The 27420-nt window shown below is 33.0% G+C and overlaps 1 protein-coding gene across 5 annotated transcripts in view; it reads right to left on the reverse strand.

Moving 5' to 3' along the window:
* LOC149554458 (MADS-box transcription factor 6-like) overlaps positions 1-27420 on the reverse strand; it is a 191636-nt gene that overhangs the window by 16616 nt on the left and 147600 nt on the right. For all 5 annotated transcript variants that reach the window (XM_089828524.1, XM_089828522.1, XM_089828525.1 and 2 more), the window contains 3 exons: positions 25825-25886; positions 25602-25701; positions 23419-23460 (listed from right to left, as the gene is read on the reverse strand). In XM_089828524.1, coding sequence (XP_089684650.1) covers positions 23419-23460; positions 25602-25701; positions 25825-25886 — 204 coding nt within the window. The remainder of the gene's footprint in view (positions 1-23418; positions 23461-25601; positions 25702-25824; positions 25887-27420) is intronic.

Raw genomic sequence — 27420 nt, forward strand, 5'->3', positions numbered from 1 at the left:
AACTTGCAGACTTTGGTTCAAGATGTCATCCCTCCCCTTTGTAAATATTTTCTTTGTGTTGAGTATCAAATTTGAATATAGAAAGACCAAGTTATCTTCCCTCTTGGAGTTTAGTCAGGTTCTTTCTATTGAGTAGATGAAGGAGTGCACTCTAGTTCCTCTGAAATGACGATGAACAAACAACCTATCAAGATTTACAATTTTGAATAATGCATTTTAAAATATAAATTCATTATTTATCAACAAGAATTTAGAAATTAGAATCTTAAGATCAAAGAACAAGATGGTGATAAAATTTTGATGGCAATGTCTTATAGTTGTTGGTACATTTGTCCATAGAAGTATCATCATTTATGAGCATCAGCATTGTATCTAGCTTTAAGACCACAATCATCATTCATGAAACTCATAAATCCAAACCTCATTGTAGGTCGTAGGTGCTTGAGAAAGAGTCCTCAAAGGGCTCTTTTGTACCTTTGAACAACTTTAAGATCAATGTTCGGGGAAAATCGAGGTACTTGCCTTTAAGATCAATTGGGTATATAATCTGGCGCTCAATGCAAAGAGGAAGTCATTTTGCTCCATCTCTCTACCATGATTACCTTTAGCTCCTCGAAGAATTTTTCATCAAGCTATTCTTCTCTCTTATTATATAATATTTCTAATATCCTCAATCATGGAGTTAATGCCATCATATACCTCACCCTAGCAAGGCCTATACATGTCAGTGTATCAAATCATGTTCAATATAGGCTTGATGATTTTAGAAGGTACTCAACATGATCCTACCAAGAGTCATCTAGTATCAACACCTTAATGGCAGCTTCCTTAGCACTATTAGATTGCCTCCATATGCTCCAATTAACACTAATTACCATTCTAGACAATGTCTCTTTATCCTTGACAATGCACCTAAAAATAAGAGTGTTGGGGGCAAAATGAGTCTCGACAATCTATTTTAAGATTAAAACAATAATAAAATAAGATTAAGATTAAAAGTTAAATTAAAAAACACAGAAAGTTTACTAAATTGAAGTGATTAGATTTCTAAAACATGTTTGAAATTCTAAAAAATATGGCTTGCATCATATGATAGTTTGTGACGAACATTTGAATCTCTTGTGCCTCTTCATACATTTTTTTAATCCACACAATTTTAGTGCCAATTTTCTACAGCATTAGGCTGAGTGAGTGCACAAGACAAGGTGTCCTAAAATGTGTTCAAATTGCTCCTCAACCAATAAGCCAACAACCCTACAACTCTTGGCATTGTCGATTACCACCTGAACAACATTTTGAGGGCAATGGCCTGGATGAGAATGTTTGCAATAAAAGGATTGTCCTTCACCTCTCCTTCATAATCCACATCATTTAGAAATATTGCACCTCTTGTGGACACTGCAATAACAACCATCAAAGGATGATTTCTTGTATTTTTCCATCCATCAAATACTATTGTCACACCTATTTTGATCCATGAATCCTTGATGTGTCACATGGAAACCTCTACATTAGTCACCTCTCTATTCAAATGAGTGGTTCGTACCTTCTAATAACTAGGGTCCTTAAACCCCTTTCAATAATTCTCTCACCATTGTTTCCAAATACAATGAGGGAACAACATTAAATGACAATCTAGATTTGCATAGATGCATCTTGCTATGGATTTCTCAATAATGTCTCTAGCTTCATTTTGCAATGATGTTTCCAAGTGCCCCACTTTTCTCTTACTTGTAACCAATTTTTGAGGAAAATTGATGCAGAGACCTATTGATCTTACAAAAACTTGATAAAATAGACTCAACAATACACCAATATAACCAACAATTCTTGCCCATTAAGGACTCACTTTGACAAATGCTTACCTAGAATCCGAGACCACAACTAGGCCTTCCTAGGGTCTTAACTTTGTTTCAACTTGATTTACTAGATTCCACACACCCAAGACATCCTTTATGATGCAAACCATCTTAAAAATCCAACCAATTAATAGCATATATTATGATCCCTTCAACATTCATTAACTAGAGGCATCTCATGAGGCAAAACAAAACATGTTTCAACAATACTTTACAATTTAAATAGTTTGATTTCTATTCCCGAGTATATCATTCATAACTATTGTTCCTAACAGTTTCTTTCCAAACCCTTTGGAGGAAGTGTTTACTGTTAGTCCCTCTAAAACATATCCAAATATGAACCCAATCCAATAAATCAATTACAAGTTATGATCTCTGAACCGAGACCCATGTTTTCTGTCACAAACCAGAACTAAAATTTGTAACCTTGCCTCGGGCATCCAATATCTTTCTCAAGACTAATCCAATTGTCACCAAACCAATTTTAAATGAACCATTTGTGAGTCTAGTTTTATTATCTATAAGCTGTAAATTCTTTGAATGCATAAATCATTATACAAGCATAAATCTATGCCTACAACTCCATTGAATGTATTCAAAAACCAATTTTCACTAAACTGTTTATAACTTTAACAAATCTCCATACAAACGATTCAAAACCAAAAAGGAAAGAAAAGTTGATTCACCTAATATTCCAGTGAATATAATTATAGGTCCTTATTCTTCAAAAAGTGTCTGTACCAAATCCCGCAATATGACTGTTGTCAAGAATTTTCAAATCTACAAACAACCACTTTTACCAAAATGCTCATAACTTCTTCAAAATTTAATGAAATTGATCAAAATTGCAAAGATAAGGAATATTATTCATCCTACCATCCAAATATATAGATTATGCATATTTCCCAAACCGTACATGGTCGTACAAGGCCTGGAAACAACACAAAAACTGAAAAACCAATCAAAACAACAGTATAAAAATCTCCAAAATAGATCCAAAATGATTCCTTCTACTTGATTGATTTGTAACAACCAATACAATGATTTTATAGTGGTTGTGGTGGTTTATAACTTACCAACCACCTTTTAAACCAACTCCTTACATTCTTTTAACCCTTTACAAAATTATGCATTTGTTTTGACATCATTTAAAGCATTTTATGCTCTTTTGCATTACAACTTACGTATAAAACCAACCTAGACCAAACCTATGACTCAAATGACTTTATATGGATATAAATAGGTCCATTCACACATAAAATAATAATTTTGACATTATTGACCACATTAAGACCTCCTTGCACAATTTTAACAACTTGTTACAAATGGCTTCTCTAGCCTTTACATCTTGATCTTATGAACTCAAATACATCATAAATGACTTAAATGAATTTCAATCTCATATAATGAATCTTAACTCCTTTTTCTTTTGGTACTTTAGGTGCTTTTGCACCATACATGCAACGTTGAAAAGTTTCCAAGTCTCTTGGAAACATGGAACCAATAACCTGCAAGAAAACAATTGGATAAAAAATGTTCATCTTTACCATTATTTGCCTTTGCCTCTTCATGCCTTAATCATCATCATCATTTCCTTGAAGGACACAAAACCATCCTTAAAATTATCTTCTAAAATATTCCCATCAGTGGAGCATTTCAATGGTTGCAAACCCAAGCGCTTTATCAGTTAGAAATCCACCTCTCCACATAGCTTCACCACATCAACAAACCGTCTATCTCACCCAAAAGAAGATCTTGGAAGATGCCTCTCTCTTTTCACATTGCACCTTCTACCCAGCTTCATCTCCATTGGAGAATGGTCATGATAGACCCCTTCTTGTCTGCCCACAAATACAACCACACAACTTTATCTTGCAGCTAGATGGATAAGCACCTGCAGCTAAATATTCATCAACAAATCAAAACCAAATCTTCAAAGTACTGGTGTGGATTGCCTCCTTCTATGCTCTACCCACACACTCAAGATCTTCAAGCTTTGATACCACTTTACTTCAACTTCTACAAACTGCCCTATTTTAGCCTATTAGCCCCAATTAGGCCTCCAGGGCCTGCTTATTGCCCTTTTCTCAAACAATTTCCAAATACTTGATAATGTAATGGGGGATTTAGACATGCATTTGGCTTCTCTACAACATATCTCAAAATCATATATATATATATGTTGGAGAAATTGGTTCAAACTTGGTTGTGTCGCTATTTTTAGGCCGAAATTAGCTCAAATTTACAAAGCATCTACCCTCAAATCTTCACCAAACTTCTCCGAACCCTGGACAATTTCTCCAATGGTTGCAAAACTTAATATATTGTGGCTCATTTGGTTAGCCATCCTCAACAAGACCCCAAATGATCAAACCCTCACTAATTGCCCTCTATAACTAGGGCTTCCTACTTTCCCAATCAAAACTTACTCCCAAGACATGCAATTTGTCATTCCACCTTGTACTCAACATATAGGAATATAATCAATCATAAAATCAATGCCTCATTAAGGTCAAATTCCCACAGATAGCCATGACACATATTTCTTTACGGTTTCAACATCAACTTCACGGCGTATACGGTTAATCTCTCTTGTTGCTGCAAGATTTTGGTAGTATATCATAATACAATGTGATTAAGGGTCCATTCTATGAGAAACAAAGTATACATCCATAGAATCACCCTTCAATTCGTAGAGAACCCCAAACTATTATAAGGAATGAAGTTTACCATGGGCTCATGAGAAAGAAACAAAGGAATTGAGTAATTTGGAACTCCTAATTCATGCACCAATGAATAAATAAGATAGAAACTTTCTCGTAAATCATCAAAGGTGTGATGTCTTCAATAACAATGATCAATCATTCTTAAACTTGTAATCAAAATCTGAACTTTTATTGTTTTTCTTGTCACACTCTGTACATTCAATGCTAATTCTTGGCATACCACTAGTCCCTTCATGCATTGACTAGGCTATATAAGGTTGTATTACAACTGTTTCAACCGATCCCAATTGATTCCCATTGATGACAAATGCATTTAACTCCTTAAACCAATCTTCCCTCCTAATAGGCACTAGTTCTTAGGATTTAAAACTCTGAATTTTGAACTCTTTATTCCCTAACTCCTATGAACTTCTAGACTCCAAACTTAATTATTTTGATTCCATAAGGACCAAATTACATTGTTATGGACTCAAATGCGCATATCCAACCTATTGGGCACTTATTGGACATTTTTACATCTTTTAGGTCCTAAGGTAGGATCAGGAACTTTTGGACTTTTGATCATTACATTTGATTCAACATTACTAAAGGACGTTATTGGCTTCAAGATACTCCAATTGACTTCCTTTGATGCATTATCATCTTCAAAGGTGCCTGGTGTTCTAATGTGTCCATATGTTTGTCTAGGTTCCCTTGCACCAAGAGCGCAAGAATGGATGACCATCTATAGGTGGTTCATTGGAAGAGGTAGTTGAAGCCATAAGTGATTTTTTGCTATTTTCATAACATTTTGCAATGGATGAGAGTTTTCTCTTAGTAGTTTCATCTGCTTGGTTTTGTTCTTGAATATATTTGTTTACAATGTGGCTTGGAAAGAAGGTTTTATGTAGCACTATGTCAACTCTTGGGTTCCCTGTATAGAATTTAATGCCTTTTTGAGGAATAAAGCACAAATTTTCTATCACTCTACTTAAAAGCTACCAAATTCCTCTTTACAATTGCTGCAAATACACACATAACCTCCTCCACCGAGCATTGGTCGAACCATTTCCACATATTTCCATATTAGGGAGCATTTTTCTATTTTGAAGCGAGGGTTTCCAGTACTAGAAGCACTTGCAACCATTCTTTGAATCTACAAACAACAAAGCAACATAACGAAAATGAAAAAAATTTAAAAAAACCAAAGAAATCATTTCATTTTGTAAAAAATGCAAAAAACTTCCCCATTCATAGACAATGGATGAATACATATCTTCATCATTTCATTTCCTGTAAAAACTTTAACAAACAAACAAAATATTAAATAAACAAGTTAGAAAACCTATCAGTATATACCCGCACATTGTACAAAGTACCAAAAGACCTCACATTTGTGCTAGAAGAACACGTAGTCTCTGCTAGACCTATCACTGCAAGAAGACCTATGTCATGTGAGGAGACTTGTGTTGTATGAGGAGAGAACCCTAAGCCATGTGGGGAGGGTAAATTATAGCATTTATTTGTCCATGTATTTGGAATGAGAATTCCTGTGTATTTGGCATTTATTTGGAATGAGAAACTACAACAAATTCTGCAAAATTCATTGAAATTCACCTCAATTCATTTCCAACTCTCATGGGCATTTACAAAGTCAATCAAATTTGACATAAATTCTACTGGGGTCTCAATATGCAAATATTTAGTGAATAACTCATAGAAAAGTCAACTTTGCAATGAATTTGAACCGCTTACAAATGTAGAGCATACCAATTTGGACTTCTAGCATAGACAAGCAAATATGATAACTTAGATGTAATGGATAGAAAATGTAAAGGTCTCATAAGATTGTGTCTTGCAGACTCAATTTTGATAAATGTCTTAGACAAAGAATCTACTTTGAAGAACCTAAGTGAGATATATCAAAGAAAATTACTTGTGAATAGGATTTTCTTGAGGAAGAAGTTGTATTTATTGAGAATGGAAGGTGGGCAAATATCTACAAATATAGAAAGTTTTAATATGTTGGTCACTCAGTTGACCTCAATAGGGGTGATAATGGATGAAGAAGAAAGACATCAAATCTTGCTATGTTCATTACTAGAGTCCTGGGAAAGCCTTGTTGTATAGGGAGCATAGTAGTTGTTTGGAAGATGATGTCATTGATTTTCTACTTTCTCATGAGATGAGAAGGAAGGTCTCTTTGAATGCCAAAGAGGCTTAGTATTCGAGGAAGATCAAGAGAAAAAGGTAAGAATGAAAAACATCATGGCTATCATAAGTCCAAGAATAAGGGGAGATTGAAATCCCTTAGTAAGTCCAGGCAATGTGTTGGAACTGTGACAAACCCAATCACTTCCAAAAGGATGCAATGAAGAGAAAAAATGAAGAATCAAGATTGTGCTGATTCTGAGTGCAAGAAGGAAGATGACGATGTCATTATCGCAGCCTTGGCTGTTCACGTAGGTGAAAATGCATGGTTGATAGATTTAGGTGCATCTTTCGGCATGACGTCTAATAGAAAATGACAAATTTGATGGCAATAAGGTGTATTTGGGTGATAGCTCATTTCTTGAAATTGTTGGTTGTGCAAGTGTTAATGTGAAAGTTTCTTATGGTAGAATTAGAATATTAGATGGTGTCTTGCATATCATGAGACTAGAAATTTTTTTATTATCTGTTAGTAAGCTAATAGATGAGGGTGTACTTGTACAATTTTTTGAAGCTAGTGTAAAAATGGCAAGAGGAAGCTGAGTGCGTGCATTGTACTAGCTTGATGCATGCATAGTTGAGTGCAATAGTACTTCTGATAAGCTTGTAACAAAAGCTACTCCTTTGGAAAAGGAGAGGTTTTCCTTTTCAACAAATGGTCATGGATTTTGAGTACCCAAGGGTGCCTTGTCTATTGAATCAAAGTTGTTTGCAAAGAAGATAATGTTATGGTACCAAAAACTCAACCATATAGGTTAGAAAGGGTCTATGAACTTTGAAAAGTAAGAATCTAGTTGGTGGATTAAATGATTGCAATCTTGAGTTTGATTTTTGTGAGCATTGTACCTATAGTAAACAAAAGTGCATTCAGGTTTATTTGAGCTCTATTGGTAGCTAACTATATTATGTTTCTTTTATTGATGGTTTCAATAGAAGAACATAGATTTATTTTCTCAAAAGTAAAGCTAAAGTTTCTCATTGTTTTAAATAGCTTGAAGAAATGGTTAAGTTGTAGTATGGAAAAAAGATAAAATCTTTAAGCACAAATAATGGCATCAACTATTGCTCCAAAGATTTGATACATTTGGTAAAGATTGTAGCATTAAGAGACAAAAGACAACTCCATATTCTCACAACAAAATGGATTTGTAGAAAGAAAGAACAAGATGTTGATGGAGGAGGCTAGGAGTATGTTAAGTGGTGTTAGAGTTGCATTAAAGTTTTGGGCTTAAGCTCTTATTGATAAGATGCCAATAAAATCATGATTGAGCCACATGCCTTCATTTAGACATCTGAGAGTTTTTGGTTGAGGCATATGCTCATGTGCCAAGGAAGAAGCGAACATAATTGGATGACAAAGCTATAAGATATATTTTCATTGGATATAGTTATGGTGTGAAAGGATACCAACTTTGCTATCGTGTTCCACAAAATGTATTTAATTCAATAAGTGTTATTTTTAGACAAACTAAGCCTTCTTTTGGTTTTGTGCAACTAGAACAAATGGAAGAAATGAAAGATATGATTCAATTGCCTTTTGAGGAGAGCTCTACGAGTTTAGAATCATTTGAGGAAGAAGAGGACCCTAAACTTGAACCCGAGCTTGAGCTGGTTTGAAAGTCTACTAGACAAAGAAGGTATGGTTATTCTCTTGATGATTGGAGATGCATATTTGCTTTGAATACTAATATTTATGAACTAAGATGTGTATAAGAGGCTATTGGAATGAACGATTTAGAGACTTGGAAAATAACCATGGATGAGAAGATGACTGTTGAGATAATGGGTGTTGCACACATTGCATAATATTGTTATATTGTATTATTTTATTTTATTATGTAATGTTGTACCTAGATGGACGTGCAACATGTAAAGATTTTCATGAAATATACTTAATGAATTGTATTGTAACATTGTGATAATATTTCATGTAATTATTTAATATTGGAGAAAAAAATTAAAATTCCAATATTAAATGTGGAGTCAAAGGGTGAGGTAGCACATGGTTTTAGCACATGGTTTATGTAATACCACTTGGTGGTTTTGTGGGACTTGCTACTATATAAGTAGCCACAAGGGTAGTTGTTGATGTGAGAAAAATAAGGAAAAAAGGGGAATGAGTTGAGCAGGACAAGGCTTAACAGGTTAGCCAAGGGAGCATTTGTGAAAGTTGGAGGCATGGTATGAGATGTGTGGATTTATGCTTGTTCACATAGATTGTTTGGTAGTGGCTATGGCTTTGAAAGCTCCTATGGTTGAATTGCAATGGTATTTTTTGCTGAATAATACATGGTGATGGATGCTTTTGGAGGTTGAGTTTTATCCATCAATGAGAGTTTTCCGGGGTATATCTTGTGTCACAATTTTGTAGGCATTTTGTCTATTCTCTTGCTTGTGGATTTCAATTACATAATTATTTAAAACCTATTATGGGTTATGTGGAAACAATTATATTTTTTCTTGTTAATTTTCTTATAAGTGGTATCAAAGCTATGATTTTTATTGTTATAACCCTAGATTGAATCCATGAGAATGCATGAGAGGATAAAAGAATGGGCAAGATATATGAGTTGTTTATTGCAAATTTGAGAGTTTTGGATTGCTGTTATGATGGGATATTGGTAGATTTTGAGAATATGAATTTGTTGGACAAAAGTTTTTTGTTAAATGTTTCATTTAAATGAGGGTTTTAGGGGTAGCTTGCACAAATGACCCCCTAGGTAAAAACAAACCTCACTATTGGATCTGAGTCGATGTTTCTATAAATTTTGATACATAATATACCCTAATTTGGCCATGTTCAAAAGAAATGAAAGAGGTTTTTTGTTTCAGCCTCTGATGGCTATCAAATTTAATTCCATCGAAATTTTTGTTATGAAAAAATAAAAATCGAAGTGAAAATGGTAAAAAGACTGTCTTACTAGAATGGCTATAATTTTCTCTTAAGATATTAGATTTCAAACTTCTTATAGACATTGGAAAGCTAATTTAGAGCACCACAGCTCGGTATAAGTTTGGTTATGTGATTTTGACAAATTTTAAGAGCCCAAAAGTTAGATGTTTATTTTGAGAATAAATTGGGGCATAACTTGGGTATACTAACTCGGATTTTGGATTTCAAGTAGTCAACAAAAAACTCTTGATGAGCTCTACATATTGGTTCAGATTTGGTGCAGGTTTGACATGATTTAGTTGGTGATATATTGATCTAAACAGTTTATGGTATATATTGACTATGGTAGCATTGTGAGTTTATGACATTGTATGTTTAGAGATTTAAGATTTGATGTCATTGTATACTCGATTCATATTTCAAAATGGTCTCATAATGATGCGATTATCAGTGTTTGATTTGGATATATATGATGACTTGTTGAGTCTACAAGTTGTGTAGTGTTGTAAGTGGTCTATACTTACATGTTGCATTTATAGCTTGGTTATGGATTGTCTTTGCCAATTGATATTTCATTATTGATGCATATTCAGATTGGTGGCTTAGAATTGAGTTGTATATGCCCTAAGTCACAAGATTCGTTGATTTTTTTTTCATGTAGAAGAGCTGAGATGTTGTTACCAGGCATAGTCATGGTGGAGAATTGTGGTTGACTATTTTATGCTGACAGGCTGAACACATTGAGTGTTAGATGCTCAGTTCATGGATGTGATCATGGTGCCATAAATTTTGGCATGACATTATTGAATATACAGGTACATCCTTGATGTTCATTGGTTTGAATTCCTAATTTGGTTATGGTGGTATATCTTCTTGGTTGAAGATCATGGTTATTTGGTTTCTTTTGAAGAGTTCATGATGTGCACTTTGAGTTCTTTGATGGTTTGATGCCTTGGTTGATTCTCATGGTTAGAAGATCATTTTTCATCATGTCATCGATAGCTTGGATGTACGATTTATTAAGAGCTTGTGACAATGATGGGGTGATAGTGCAGGATTAGTTCTTGGTTTGGAGATCTTAGTTTCACTTGGTACTAACACTTTGGTTGTGTGAGTGTAGACCTCGAGGATCTTCATGTAGGAGATGAATTTTATGATGCCATGGGTGACTTGGTACCACAGTTGAGTGGGAGTTTTTGGCATTGATATATTTATTGAGTGTTTTTAGATGTTGGAGGTTTGTCTTAGATCATGTTGCTGCAGAAGCATCTTTGACATTTGCATGGTGGGGTTCTTGGTTTTCTTCCATGGTGTGTGAAGATGGTTACATCTTGAGGATTTATAGTGTTCTTGGTAAAGGTGTGGTTTATGCTTTCATTTGACATGTTATCCTTAGTGTGAGGATGGTTTTATTATTATGTCATGGTATACTCTTGATACATGTTTAGAATTGTGACATATTATAGTATATTCATATGGAACATGTTATCTCTTTAGCTGAGATGGTTAGATAATGTTGTCATGTTTATGTTCCTAAGGCCATGGTTGGAACTTTGACATTGATCTTGGTTTAGTTTCTTGGTATTGAGTACATTGATCATAAGTTAGATACTTCATGATATATTTCTATGTTGTATTTAGAGTTGGCATGGATTGATTGATTATAGGTGCTCATGGATAGTTAGAGACAGTGGTGATGCTGATTTCTCTTGGATTAGAGAAGTATTTGTTGAGACAGTTGATGGTTTCAGGAAGAAGTTTGATGGGCATTCACCAGATATGAACTTTAGAGGAGATCGTTCTTAGATGAGTCTTGGTTGGAGACTTGGATATCTTGATGAGCATTCTCATTCCCCACTCTTAGTCTACTTTGCAATTTTCTACTTGAGAGGTATAACCCATTGCTTTTCTCAAATGCATTATGTTTATGTTTGTCTTTCATGGATATGGATCTTGAGCTATGGTACACGAATTAGTTCAGGAGGGTTCATTTGAGAGATGGTTTATTATTGATTATCTCCATGTGCATATGTTGTTATGTTGATTGAGTTTGGGAGATGGTTTAACATTGGTTATCTCTATGTGCATATGTTGTTATGTTGGTTGAGTTTGGGAGATGGTTTTATATTGGGCATATTCCTTGGATTAGGAATGGTTATTCTTTAGTTTATGAATGATTTATGAGATTGATGTTCTTGTGAGAGGCTTACATCCATGATTAGTTATATGGTATAGTTTGGGTGTTGTTGTGGCTTCTTGTTGGGATTTTATGGAGGAGATCATACTTGCACAGTTTACATCTAGAGATGTGTGTAAAAGGATATGATACAGGCTATGATTTGCATCATTTCTCTTTGGTCTTGATTATCTTCTTGGATGTTCGATTTTGCTTACATTAGATTTGAGATTAGTTAGAGATTGTGATCACTGGTTGTGATCATGTATGTCTTGTGAGAGATGACATGGTTATTCCTTTATCTCTATTCTCTGTTGGTTGTGGAGATCTTGGGAGATTGTTGGAGATTAGTTATGAGAATTGTTCTTGCAAGTTATTCGTTTATGTGTTGTGGATGTGCTTGATACTACATGGATTCACTTCTTTGAGATGTTGTGAGTGGATTGGTTATAGATTTGAAATTATCTTTTGTAGTGGGAGCTTTTTGATATATATATGTGCAAGTATTGCTCTTGAGGCTTGCGATTGCAGGTTACAGATTGAATATGTTGATGATGTGAGATTCACTTGATATACCTTTGGAGGTATGAATAGTTGGATGGATGTGGCACTTGCTGTGGTTGTTATTTCAACTATGAATATTTTGACAACTACGAATACATGTGAGTACCTTTGGATCATGTTTTTGTGCTTGGCATTTCAGTTGGTACAAGATTTTATGATCTTCTAATGCAATAGGTTGGGTGGCTTTCTCTTTGGATGGCTTCTATGTATGTTTAGTGACGGTGACATAATAGGAGGTGACATCATTCATGTTTGAGATGTTGAATACTTTGATTTTGTTGCGGATATCAGGATGGAGCACTTCGTGTACTTTGATCTATGATGGTGGATGTGCTGGGAGGGATTGTTCCCTTGTTCATTTATGTGGCTACAGATTGATCCTATGCAATGTTTACAACAAGTAGGAGATTGTTGAGATAATGAGTGTTGCACACATTGCATAATATTGTTATATTGTATTATTTTATTTTATTATGTAATGTTGCACCTAGATGGATGTGCAACATGTAAAGATTCTCATGAGATATACTTGTTGAGTCGTATTGTAACATTGTGATAATAATTCATATAATTATTTAATATTGGAGAAATAATTAAAATTTCAATATTAAATGTGGAATCAAGGGGTTAAGTAGCACATGGTTTATGTAATACCACTTGGTGGTTTTGTGGGACTTGCTACTATATAAGCAACCACAAGGGTAGTTGTTGATGTGAGAAGAAGGCAAAAAAGGGAAAGAGTCGAGTAGGAAAATGCTTGACAGGTTAGCCAAAGGAGCATTTGTGAAGGTTGGAAGCATGGCATGGGATGTTTGGATTCATGTTTGTTCACATAGATTTCTTGGTAGTGGCTATGGCTATTGCAATGGAACTTTTTGCTGAATAATACATGATGATAAATGCTTTTGGACGCTGAGTTTTTTCCCTCGATGAGGGTTTCCCAAGGTATATCTTGTGTCACAATTTTTGTGAGTATGTTCTCTATTTTCTTGTATGTGAATTTCAATTGCATATTTATTTCATATCTATTATGAGTTATGTGGAAATGATTATATTCTTTCTTGCTAGTTTCCTTACAAGGACATCTCTTAAGAGGAATGAGTATTGCATATTTGGAGAAAGAAATTTGTAAAAACAACTAGAACACTATGTGGTGAAAGTTAAAAAAACTATTTGGTTTGTAAGTTGAAGAAATCTTTTTATGGTTTAAAACACAATCCTAGAATGTGGCACCAAAAGTTTGATACACATGTGTTGAGTTTAGGATTTGTGCATGTTGACTTTGTGGTTAGCACCTCCTTTGAGTTCGCGACATGGCTTAACCACCTCTCATGGATTTGGGTAAGTCTGGTGTTTGTGACGTTCATTGATAGCTTGAGCTTTTGGCACAATGACAAACATACCAATAATTGGTATTAGAGCCTTGGGTCACGGGTTAAAATCTCGAGGGGCCTCCTTCATTTCGTCGATGCAGAACCCTCGATGTTGAGGGGGAGATTGTTGACTTGGTGGTTAGCACCTCCTTCGGGGTTTGCGACATGGCTTAATCGCCTCTCATGGATCTGAGTAAGTTTGGTGTTTGTGACATTCATTGATAGCTCGAGCTTTTGGCACAATAATAAACATACCAAGAGTGCAATCCAAATCTAATAAGTGTATATATTTTAAATTTGATGTGGATAATTTATTGGTTATTGCCTTATATGTTGAATTAAAATAAAAGGTTTGGTTGTAGAATTAAAATCTTTTCTCTCAGCAAAGTTTGAAATGAAAGATCTTTGTGCAATGATACATCTTCTGGGGATGAAGATTCTAAGGTATAGACAAAACAAAAAGCTTTAGCTAGGCTAAAATAAGTATGTTGGCATTAAACTAAAAAGATTCAATATGTAGATTCTAAAATTGTGTGTTTTTGTCACAACAAGAATGAAGCTTACTAGTTCATAATGTTCTACATCATCATCATAGTGTATTGTATTAGAGTGTTGTTGGAAGTTTAATGTATGGTATAGTCTGTACAAGACTAGAGATTTCCCAAATAGTAGAAGTTAGCTCTCATTACATGTCTAATCTAGGAAGAGCGCATTGTGATGCATTAAAACGAGCATTCAAGGCTATGTGGATCCGTAATTGGCTAGAAATCTTGATAAAAGAAGATCCACTAATGCGATGTGTTTACATTATTTGGTGGTGCAATCAATTGAATGAGTAAGCAATAGGTTGTGGTCGCATTGTTCACTACAAAGACTGAGTATATGATAGCTACTCATGCCTGCAAAGAAGCTGGATTTAATTCAAAAAGTTGTGTTCAAATATAGAGTTAAAATAAGATGTTGTGACAATTTATAGTGATAATTAGAGTGCAATCTGCCTAGCAAAAAAGCTAACATTTCATGTCAAGACCAAACACATTGATGTGCAATATCATTTTGTGAGAGATACGGTTGAAGATGGGAAGATGAAGCTAGAGAAGGTAGAAAATTTGATGAATGTTGTTGATTCTTTAACTAAGACGGTGAGAACAGATAAGTTCAAATGGTTTTCAGAGATTAAAAACCTTTCAACCCCTAACAGTCAATTCCATGATAGTATGGATCCCTTAACTCTTGCCAGGCATTTGACAAGTGAGAAAATGTTGAGAAAACATGTCTTAGCCTTGCAATATTTTATAGAGGGTTCCAAATATATAGCTGGCAGCTATCTACATGTTGGTGCCTCCAAAAAGGTAAAAATTAATTGTCAGAAGACGCCTTGTCCATAGTATAATATAGAAGAGTCATTTGTAGAGGTTATATGACACATTTCATGACAACTATAAGGGTTAAAAAAAAGGTAGAAGACTTTGGACCTGAGAGACTATTTTGCACTTGATTCATGCCTCTCCTGGACAACACAAGTCAAGGATGTGTAACAAATGTCAAGGAAGTTTTGCACATGGTATTGTGGAACCACAAGTTGTTTCCAAGTTGTGAGAGACCTATAAAAGGAGGGCTTCGGGAGGAGTTTCAATATTATTTTTCTTTGGAAGATCAAGTGTTAGAAGGATATTTGTGAAGTTGTTCAATGCCTAAGGTGATACTCCTGTAAGAACTTGCATTGCAAGTGAAGTGTAATCTCCTATTAATTTGATAACACATTATGCAAGTCTTACAGTGTGGGGTTTTGCTCTTGTTAGGGTTCCACCACGATAATCATTGTGTTATGAATTCATTGTTGTTTCATTTATGCTCTATTAGCATAGGAAGTCATCCTACAAAGTTTTGCTTCCTTACAATGATACACAAAACAAAAAAATTGTTTACATTTGGTTGATGGATGCGTAGATAATATAAACATTTATAACGCAAAAAGTGTTACAAAATAATAAATATGACAAACATGACATGATAGAAGGAATAGAAAGGGAAGAACAATTTTGTTTTAATACTGACACTGGGGAAACATACTTGAAATTGTTTATAATGTAAAGTACTTAGTTCATTTGTTGTATTGTTGTATTAGGGTTGGGTTAAAATTGGTTCTTGGTTTTGGTTAGATATATTTGTGGGTTCATCTAGGGTTTGCTAGGATGGATGGTTCATCAAGTTTGAACTAGGGTAGACCCAAAAAGACCAAGTGTGAACCAGGTATATTTCAACTGAGAAACATTCTATAATCTAGTATGCAAAACAATTGTTACAGAATTTGAATAAGGGTGAACCCACAATAATGGGTTCCACTTTAGTGGGACGAACAAAAATGAAAAAAATTTCAAAATGAGAAATGATTTGCATGTTCGCGCGAACATAGGTTCACGCGAACATAGGTTCATGCGAACATGGTAAACGTGTTCGCTCGAACGCCATGTTCGCACGAACATGCAAAATCACAAAAAATTTAACCTTTTTTTCTTTTTTTCTTTTTTTTGCTCTTTTGATTGCTATAATTGTAGGAGAATGATCTCCTACTGTAAAATAAAAAATTTCAAAACGTGCTCCTCGGAGCAAGCTTTCCAACGACTATAATTTTATTACATAATTTAATCATTAAGACTTTCAAATATGAGTTTAACTCATTATAGGTTCATTACCGATTGAACATCAACCGACTTTGACACCTTGGGAAAATTAGTAAATTAGGTCAAATTTTTTTTGAAAAATATGGAGGCACTGGCTTATTGAGATACCTTTCTATTCAAAAAAAAAAAAAATGGTTTATGATAAATTGACTTCAAATTATCTGTGTCAAACGGAACGTATGTCTAAATTACGGTTCATGTCACTTCAAAACTTCATAAACTATACAATATTCAACAAAAATAAATCAAACCAAATGCAGACACTCGATATTGATGCTACAAATCCAACGCAGAAAGAATTACTTCATTATCATTTCTAGAAAAAAAGTTGTGTGTCAAACGAACTGTCACTTTTTAAAATATTGAATTTTATTATGTACCACTTTTTGGAGGAGATAAAAAAAATTGACATAAATAAATTTTTTTTTTAGATTAAAAAATATGGTTACAAAGTAGGAACAAAGTACTCAAAATCACTAGTTTATGTCATCTTGAAATTATTTATAGTTTTGGAGATATAGTCACTTGAACGTGATGTTTGTTGCAAAAATATTGATTTCAGAGTCAAAATTGGTCAAAAAGTGGAACCCATTATTGTGGGATCACCCATAAGAACTTTAACATTACAAATTAATTTTTCTTAAGTTTAATATTTTACATCAAATTAAACTATCCCTCAAGATTTTTTCTAGTGAAGTTTTCATAACCAATTGCTGATAATGAAGAAGATCAAGAAGAAGAAGAAGGTTTAGATAATCCATGAGATGATTGAAGCTTAGTATAATGTTCCAATTGTTGAAAGTCAAAACAATGATAGTTGAACTCAATATTATCATTTTAATATTTTGATGTTGATATAATGCTACGATGACAATTTTGTGGTGTTTTTGCTATTTTTATTCATCTTTTACACATTTTTGTACTAACAAACCTAACCACATTTCATAATATGGTTGTAATTATTCGAACCCAATCTTCAACTAGGACTAAAATGACAACTTAGCCTAAAACTTTTCACATGATCTTATGATTAATCATTTATCAAATGTAAAATTTGAGGCTAAGTCTTGTGTTAAAGGCCCCTATGCTTGAGTATCCCTTTGAAGGCTGACTTTTGGGTGGACCTAGGGACTTAGCATACAAGTGCCAACAAGGGCTAAAAATTGGGGTTTTGTGAGTGTTGGCCTTTATCTTAGATGATTTGATCTCAATCTTTGCATTTGATGGTTCCTTGTTGGCACACACCTAAGATTACCTTTGTGATTCATATATAAAGAACATGCATTTGTTGAAAACAATTGATTAATTGTGTATTGTCTTTATTGTCATACAAAATGTCATATCTTTGCCAATTAGTGTATGTCGAGCTCACTTGGGTGATGAAGACAATTTCTTGTGTTTGCCAAGCATTCTAGTGTTTGCCAAGTTCAGAAGATAGTGTCTACCAAGTTCACTTGGGTGTCAAAGAGAAATTCACAGAAGTTGAATGTTAACCAAGCTCACTTGGTTAATAAGGAAAGTTGGATGGAACCAATGTTAATCGAGTTCACCTAGTTAATGTAGGAAAATCATTGCTAAATTAGTATCTACCGAGCAGGATTGACTAACGAAGGATTTTCTTGTTTTAGCATATTGAGCTTAATGAATTTGTTTGGTTGTTCTAGCTGTCAGAGTAGATGAATATTAATTATTCTAAGTTGTATTCAAGCCAACTTGACAATGCATAAGGTATATGTATAAGGTCAAGTTGAGGGTTGAATGTGTGCAAGTGTATGGAAGAATAGAAGATACTTAGAGGAAGCAAATTAGAAGGATCAATAGAATATCCTTGTGGAGCTGCAAAGATACATTCAATCAGGAAGGATTAAGTATTCAAGCCAAAATTGAGATCTGTAACCCACAATCCAATTGCATTAAAAATTAGGTCATCTCATTGTTACTCTCTAACCATTGCAGCAATGATCTAAATCTCTTAACAAAGTTGACTTAATAACTATATGTAAATCCTCTAACAAGGTGGCATTTCTATTGAAGTGTCTAAAGACCTCTAACAAGGCCATTTCTAATAGGGTGATTAAATCCTCTAACAGGGTCACACTTAACAGTGTATTTTGTAACCTTTAATAGGGTTGACTCCTAACAGAGATCACTTCAGAAGAGTGAAAATCAATAACTAGTTGCAATTGGTAGTTTTTCCCAAATTGGGTTTCCACGTTAAATATTGGTGTCACTTGTGTTCATGTTATTTCTTTCATGTGTATGCAACTAAGTTAATTAAGGTTAATCACATAGAATATTTTAAGATTTGCATGTTAAGCATTTGCCGAGTTACAGTTGTTATTGCAGTAGTTACCGAGTTACATGATGCAGGAGCATCTTACATGAGAAAATTATTGAAAAAAAAAAATTGGAACAAAAAAAAAAAATTGTGGAGAGAGAAAGTGACGAAAATTAGAGGAGAAATAAATTTTAAAAATAATAAAAAAAAGGAGAAAAAGGAAAAAAGAAAGGAAAAGGAGAAATTTCTATTTTCGAGGTGCATAGGTGGCATAATAGAAAAAAAAATAAAAATAAATGGTTGTCATTCCATTTATCGAGGTGTGTGGGTAGAATTCTATAAAGTTATGAATATTGTAGAAGGTTATGGAAGTTGTAGAAGGTTGTGGAGGAATTTTAGAAGGTTGTGGATAAGTCATGTATTGGGTGGTAAGTGCCTATTTAAGCAAGGCATATGAGCATTTCTAAAGCAAGCTTGGAGAAGCTTGAGAAAGTAAAAGCTCAAGGAGAAGCTCGAGGAGTGGAAGCTATGGAAGGTGAAGCTTGAGAAGTGAAAGCTTTGGAAGGAAAAGCTTCAACATGTGAAGTTGGAAAGTGTGAAAGAGAAGAAGGAAGTGAAGAGTGATTTTTCCTGAGTCTGTGGACAGAGCGCCAAATGTGAGGCAGTTTACGCTTGGATCTTGGATAAGGTTGGAGAAGAGCTAGTGACTGTGGTTTAGAAACAAGGAGGTTGCTTGGTGGCTTGCGAGCACAAGTCGAGATCTTGGAGGTCTCTACCAGAGTGTGGATTTGGGCTAGCTTGGGTTTGGATTGGATCTTGAGAGATCTTGTTGCATTCTTTGTCATGAGTTGGTAAGGGTGGTGTGGCCCTTTGTCAGTGGTATCAGAGCATACCTTCATGAGTGGTATCAGAGCATATCTTCGTCAGTGGTATCAGAGCAGTATCGTCATCAATGGAATCAGAGCATACCTACATCATTACAACATATTATCAATATTAACTGAGTGCTTGCGTGTTTTTCGAGCAACAATATTTTAGTGAAGTTTATATTCTGGGTTGACATCTAAGGGATCTGGAATTTATTTTAGTGGTAACCGATTCACCACTCCCCTCTCAGTTACCCGTCTTATATTTCCAACAATTGGCATCAGAGCTTCTTGGTGCTTGTAGAGGAGTTTTCAAGGACCTAAGCTAAAGATCAAGATGTCTTATAAAAGAGAGATAACTTTGAAGCATGACAAGAACTTATGAAGTTGCACTTGGCAACCATCATTGATTCAGGTTTGAAATATCTGGACAAAGCTCCTTCTAGAATATTGACTGTGGATAGATTGTTGAAAAGAAAAATCATAATATTATGATGATCAACATAGCATCAACTCTTTACTATGTTGAATTTGATGAGGTTAAAGGATGTGCTACTATTCATGACATGTGGACCAAACTGAAGGATATCTATGGAGGTGATGATAATGTGAAAAATGTCAAGGCAGAAAGCTTGAGAGGTCATTTTGATAGATGAAGATGAGAGAGGATGAAAACATTGCAAAATATGTTGAGAGAATCAAAGCTAGTGTCAGTGCTATCAAAGCCTCTAGAGGAACAATTGAAGATGCGATAGTGGTAAGCAAGGTACGTAGAACTCTTCTTCCTATCTATGTAATCAGAGTGTCTTCTATTCAAAAGATGAGATGTGGTCCAAATCACAACATAACTTTGGATGCTCTAGTTGAAAGATTGACTGCATTTGAGCTAGATAACTATGCTAATTATACTCCTAACTTTAGCAATCTTGAGTCTGCATTTGAAGCCAAGTTATCACTCAAAAAGAATGCTAAAATGTCCAAAAGAAAACAATCTAAAAGTGGAGGAAGATAGTTTTGACAGTGATCTTGAAGCCATTGAAGCATATTACTTGCAAGAAAGTATCCCAAAGGCAAAAGAAAGTACAAAGATAAAATTCCTTTGATATGTTTCTCTTGTGAATAAGTTAGACACATTGTTGCAAGATGTCTTAATAGAGAACACAAAGATGAAAAGAAGCACAACAAATACAAAGGCAAGAAGAATTTCAAGAACTTCAAGGACTACAAGGACAAAGGTAAGAAATCTTGTTTTATGGGTAAGGATTAGATAGTAGTGAAGATTATGAAATGATCTATATTCCTGCAAAAGATGAATCTAATGATGGAGATAAAATGACACTTATCTCTTATGTTAGCAAAAATGATACATGGATTATTGATAGTGGTTGCTCACATCATATGATTGGTGACAAAACAAAAGTTTGAACATATGGAACGTTATGATGGTGGAAGTGTGAGATTTGGAAACAATGAGTCGTGTTGCATAAAGGGAAAAGGTTGTATCTCACTAACTAGTGAACTTAGATGTGATAATGCTTATTGGGTTGAAGGACTAAAGCATAATCTACTGAGTGTGGCATAGTTCAATAATATTGGATTCAAGGTGGAATTCATGAATGGGAAGGTCAAGCTGCTGTATGGAAAAGGAAATCTAGTTGGGTCTGATAAACAAACCAAAGGTAATCTATTCTACCTAAATCTCAGTGAAAGTTCATGTTTCATTGCTCAAGTAGAAGAAAGTTGGCTATGATATAAAAAGTTATGTCATGTGAACTTTGATAATCTGATTAAGATAAGCAAAAATGAAAGAGTGAGAGGTATTTTGGGTCTGATAAACAAACCAAAGGAAATCTATTCTACCCAGATCTCAGTGAAAGTTCATGTTTCATTGCTCAAGTAGAAGATGGCATAAAAGGTTATGTCATGTGAACTTTGATAATTTGATCAAGATAAGCAAAAACAAAAGAGTGAGAGGTATTCCTAGTTCGAGGAAACCTGATATGGGCATATGCAAAAATTGTCAAATAGGTAAAATGGGCAAGACAAGTTTCAAAAGCAAAAACTATCATTTTGAAGAAGTCTTGGAACTGGTTCATATTGACTTATGTGGACCTATTGGAATTGAAAGCTATAGTGGAGATAAGTACTTTTTTTTTTTTGTTGATGCTAACTCTAGAATGATGACGAGAGCTTCTTGTTATGAAGCATTAGATCACGAGGTCTAGTTTCCCAAAGATGTGTTGCACTAACATTACCAATCATATTAAAAAGTTTGCCTGACACACTCTGCATTTTACAGAATATTCTAATTAAACAAAAAAATTCAGGAGATAGGGATGAAATTCCCTAGTCCACAATTTTGATTATAACTTATAATTATAATTTATTTGGAATATTTTTATAATAAAGGGTTATATAACTATTTTCTAAGGTATATTGGCGGTGTCTATATATTCAATTAACATATGCTTGTATTATAAACAATCTTCCGGCAATTTCTTCGATGGCTTGCCTTGCCTAAATCCCAGCGATGTCACCGAACATTTCTTCAAATCTGTTCTGAACACATTGACGAAAGTGACAAGACAGGAAAACACAACAGACGCCGCAAAAAAACTATATTTAATCTTGCGACCGTAAAGCCGATTGCTCACCTAATTCTCTACTAAATAATTTGAATCATATCTACTCCACAACAATCATGTCACTGTGATGTCAATCCATAATAAAAGATATGGACTCTTAAAATTGTCCACTTTGTAAGTTCTTATACAGGACACAGAGAAAATAAGAATGCAGTCAATATCCAATAATGCAGGTAACTGTTTGGTTGCAACAAGGCTGGTAACAGAAAATTTAGGTCAGTTAAAACCGTTTTCCAGCATTCATACTAAGATGTGCTCACATATGTCAGTCTGGATGTTGGCCAAGTTGTTAGTGGTTAATACAAACTAAAAGTTCTCGTCTGCTTCTTTCATGCAAGATCTTGTTTACTGCCCAATTTGGGATGACCGCTTGCAGACATCCTTTTCTTCTGCCCAGATTGGAGTGACTAATGCAAAGTAAGCACAGATTGAGTCATCGTCCTAACTTAAGTTCACTGTAACAGATGGAATTATTGATTGAAGCTGTGAACAGATGATTTCTCTCTTCTGCTCTGTTTTAATTCATTAGCTGCTCTATTTTTAATTCTGCATACAATACAGAGATATGTTTTTTTCCTTTATTTCTGCTGATCTGTACAGTTAAGGCTGCAATTTCACATAAGTCATATCACAACCGGGATCCTATAAAGTGGTGTATACCAACAAGAAGCACGACCCTACATACTGAAAATTAAAAAGATGAATATCAGAATGAATCCAGAAAGAATACAATGTCTGAGCAAGCGAGGCATAGCACAAGGTCTGATCGCATGAACAGACTGAAAGATTGAATAAAGCAGAGTGGCCAGAGCATATTGCGAATAAAAAAGAGTGCACTTTGCTGATTAACATGTGGCAAAATGACGAGCATGAGTTAAAAAAAACTTGCACAAGATGAACACTGTGTTGGAATTCCTGATCACTATAAATTTATTTTAAACACATCGATAGTATAATACAAAAACTACATCAAATATTTATTAAATCTATAATTTTAATAAGTATATAAACATAAAAATAAAATTAATTTATACAATAACTGATATAACATTCCAGAACATATATTCTTTATTATTCTGTCAACATTTTTATTCATAAATATATATTATTAAAAATAAATATATTGTACACAAAATATTATTAAATAAGATTGTGATATCATACCCTCATTTTTTGTTCCGCGAGTCTTCTTCCAAAATGGAGGTCCTGCAGGATACAGAGATACTCTCACATCAAACTCTATTTAATTTATTAAAAAATCAAATTAAAAAAATCTCTATGAATTATTTCTATAAAATATTATTGTTTATAATAAGAATTAAAATTACATGCAATCTATATAAAAATAATTAATATGAAATGTCTATGAAGATTAACGTAGGAATTAATACATTTTAATGATTAATATGTTTGGACTAGATCTAAACTAATCATTATGTTTTCAAATATTGGTAATTTCTTAATATTAATTTTATAAAATTTTGAATTCATTCTGAATGTTTTTTTGAAATATATGAATATTATCTTCGAAGACTAGAATTAACTAAATATCTAGTCTTGCTCCTTTGCCTTTTTCAATCTCATTTGCATATAGACTAGAATTAACTAGATATCTCATTTGGATATAGACTAGAATTAACTATATGGAAAAACTTATTTAAATTTAGAGTAAACATGTTTGATCTTTCATTAATTCTATGTTGAAGTTTCACTTAGATGTAATGAATTTGTATATAATTAAAAAATTTATTAAATAAAAGAATTTTAAAATTATATGACACAAATTAGAATATAGTATTAATAATAGTAAAAGGTTGAAAAATAATGAATCTAAAGAAACAAAGGTTATTTGGTCAATTAGTTGTTGAGGACTCGAAAATGACAAAATATGTATGAAATAAATTATAAAATTTAAAAGAATAAAATCATTGGTTGGCTTGTAATGTTTCATTTGGAACAGAAGACTTGATAATTTGAAAGAATATCTCATCTTATATGGCGCATAGAAGAAACAAATATGTTTGCATTTGATTGGGTGGGAAGAAGGTAGGAAACACCCAAATGATGGTTGCAAATCAGGAATGAAGTGTTACAGGATTAAGAATTAGAGCATCAAAGAAGAGCGGACGGGAAATAAAATGTAGGGAAAAGGCAGTGATGTGCAAGAGGCACAAAAGTGAAAGGAGGAACATAGCATGACTAGAATGAATACAAAGAAAAGAATAATTATGCCATAATAGCGATAGTGGGAGCAGCTAAGAAGAGAATAAACTGGGTTTGATTTGCAAAGATGCGATGTGAAAATTGGTTTTTATTTTATGCATAGCAGATTTTTCATTATAAGAGTTCTTGAATTACAATAGACCGATGCCAACTTCCAAGTATCTTGTGATAATGGCTCATTGTGAAATATGGGCGTAGTACATAATTTGTATGTTTGATTTTTATTTTTTAAATATTTTAATCGTTTTTGTTTGTATGTTGTGATATTTAGTATCTATTAAAAAAAAAATTTCTCTTCAATGTTTATATATTTATTTTAATATATTTTTGTATAAATCTGATGAAATTTTAATTTTTTTATAATATTTATATTTTTAATTTAATATATTTTGGTATGAATCTGAATTTAAAATATTTAAATTCTACATTAATTATATATTTCAAATAACTCTTTTCAAATTAGTCATTATGTATTTTTTAAGATATATCAACTTTTAGATAACAGTTATTGTTTTAGTTAAGTATAAAATTAATAAATGATTATATTTTAGTAAAATAAAATAATAATTTATAAAATGTCTATACAAAATATAAAATGTTAAGATGTAATGTCATGAGTTTAGTTGTTCTAAAAATATCTTAGCTTTATTATTGTTTGACAAGTTGGAATATCATTTTGTGGTGTCTTTATGATTGATTGTAAAATTATTCTTGTTAGAATATGTGACTAGGGGAACAAGGCTAGGACTTGGGAAGTAGAGGATAATTTCCTCCCTTATGCTGCCTCACCAAGTATGAACTGCCCCATTTCATATATCTTGCATCTATTCTTGAATATCAGGATTGACTTGTTCATTTTAAGCTTAATACTAAAATTTAAATATGATTTTCTAGTTAAAAGATTAACAATAAATTTTTCTATACTTAACTAAAATTTAAATTAAAATAATATATATTTTAGTCACTTTTCCTTTTGTAAGAAGAAACAATTTATAATGTAGAGATCAACAAAATCTTAGAATGCCATAATCTACAATATGTTAATAATAATAATAAACATTAGATTACAAACAACAATATAAATAAATAATTAAACAATTTTAAATAATACTTTAAAAACTTACCCTTTGTTTCCGTACTTCATCTAGTGCTTTATCTAGTCTATTTTCAAGCTCTTGCAAATTCTGAATACTTAGGTCGTGTAGGTCTTCTCCTAATAAATGTCTGCAATCAAAAGAGTTAAAATGTTTATTACATATAAAAGATGTATAATGTTATTTATAAAATAGATTATTATATTTGAAAAATAATAAAAAGGAAATATATAAAATATAATTAAAAACATACTTTTTGTCCTTTTCTAATTGTGCTTTCTCTCGCTTCAAATTATTTACCATGAAGTGCCAATTCTGTATAAAACATTGTATGTAAGTAAAATTAGTACTTACAACAAAAGGTAATGCAATAAGTATGCTTATATGTAATATATGCTGAACAAGAGCTCTGTGGAAGCTAGAGTCCCTGCCTATGGGAAAAGTGGAAGATAGATTTATTCTATGATTAAAACATAGTGATTTAAAGGAAAGAGAAGTCAGGGTAGTAACACAATTGACATCCTATATTTGATTTGTTGCTGATGTTATCAAACCTTTATAAGAAGCTTGGTTAGATAATTCAAGTGTAATTGTAAAGTTATATATTTTAGATTTTGAAGATACTATTAAGTGCATGCATTTCCTCTTTGATAATAGTGAAATAAATTTTGCATGCATTAAAACTCCAATTAATTTTAGGTTAGAATGACAAATTTCAAATCAAAATAATGCATAATATTAGCCATAAAAAAGTAGTATATGCTTTAGAAAATAATTTTGTATTTGATCAATATATATTTAATCAAGTTGATATGAATCCATCCTTGATTTCAAAACACTTACGTAACTATTTAAATTTCAATCTTAACTTCTTAAAACAATGTAAACAAACATATAATAACTCCATTACATTAATTGTAATATAGAAAATAAAACAAAGAATGCATATTTCAAATTCAATAAATTTAAAATATTATTACGAACTTTTTAAGCTTATTAGTTTTCTCTTCCACTACATCATAATAATTCATTTAAACAAAGTACCATAAATAATAGTAAATTTTCTATTGATCTTTATATTATATTCCTAATACAAAATAAAATATATATTTTTTAAAAATAAACTTTATTTTATATTCAGTCAAAAAAATGTAAAGACATTAATCTCGTAACCACCACTATAAGAAACTAATTAATATACTTTTTATTTATTATTTTATTTAACTTCTATAATATTTAATTAAACATATTAGTGTAAAACTAGATCCCCAATGCTCTTTCTCTAACCCTATCCGATGTATTTGGTTAAATTATAAAAAAGTTGGAAGAATTGATGGAAGAAGCAGTTCCTAATCACATCTACCCCCAAAACAAACTTCCTATGCAAGGTAAAAATAAATCACTGTTTCTCCCGAACATTGTACTCCCTCGCTTTAAATCCGCTCAATGTGTTCATTGATAATTGAAGCCGCGCAGATGGTGAGAATAACCAAGATGTTGACGATAGACAGAATACTCTTCGATTCTCATTTCCGAAGTTATTTTCTCTTTCTCCTATCATCTGTCTTCAAAATTTGCCTCATTATTCCCTAATTTTTCTGTTAAAAGACAAAAATTTCGCTGCAAATGGTGGATGAAAGTCATTTGCAGGTGAAGATGAGGGGATATAAGTTCATTGCAGACGAGTGAGGCAAGAAAATTTGGGAGGCAAACAACATCACATAATCTGCCTCAGGCTTTTCTTTAATCTGGTGCTTGTTAGATTGAATAACCGGTTCCAAATTCCAATTTGTATCATGGCAATTTTTTAAAGAAATAATTAATTAAAAATTCAGGTATTAGAATCCAG

This window comes from Cupressus sempervirens, chromosome 5 (genome assembly GCF_028749045.1).
Source record: "Cupressus sempervirens isolate cs-2001-9-10 chromosome 5, ASM2874904v1, whole genome shotgun sequence".
Classification (NCBI taxonomy): Eukaryota; Viridiplantae; Streptophyta; class Pinopsida; order Cupressales; family Cupressaceae; genus Cupressus; species Cupressus sempervirens.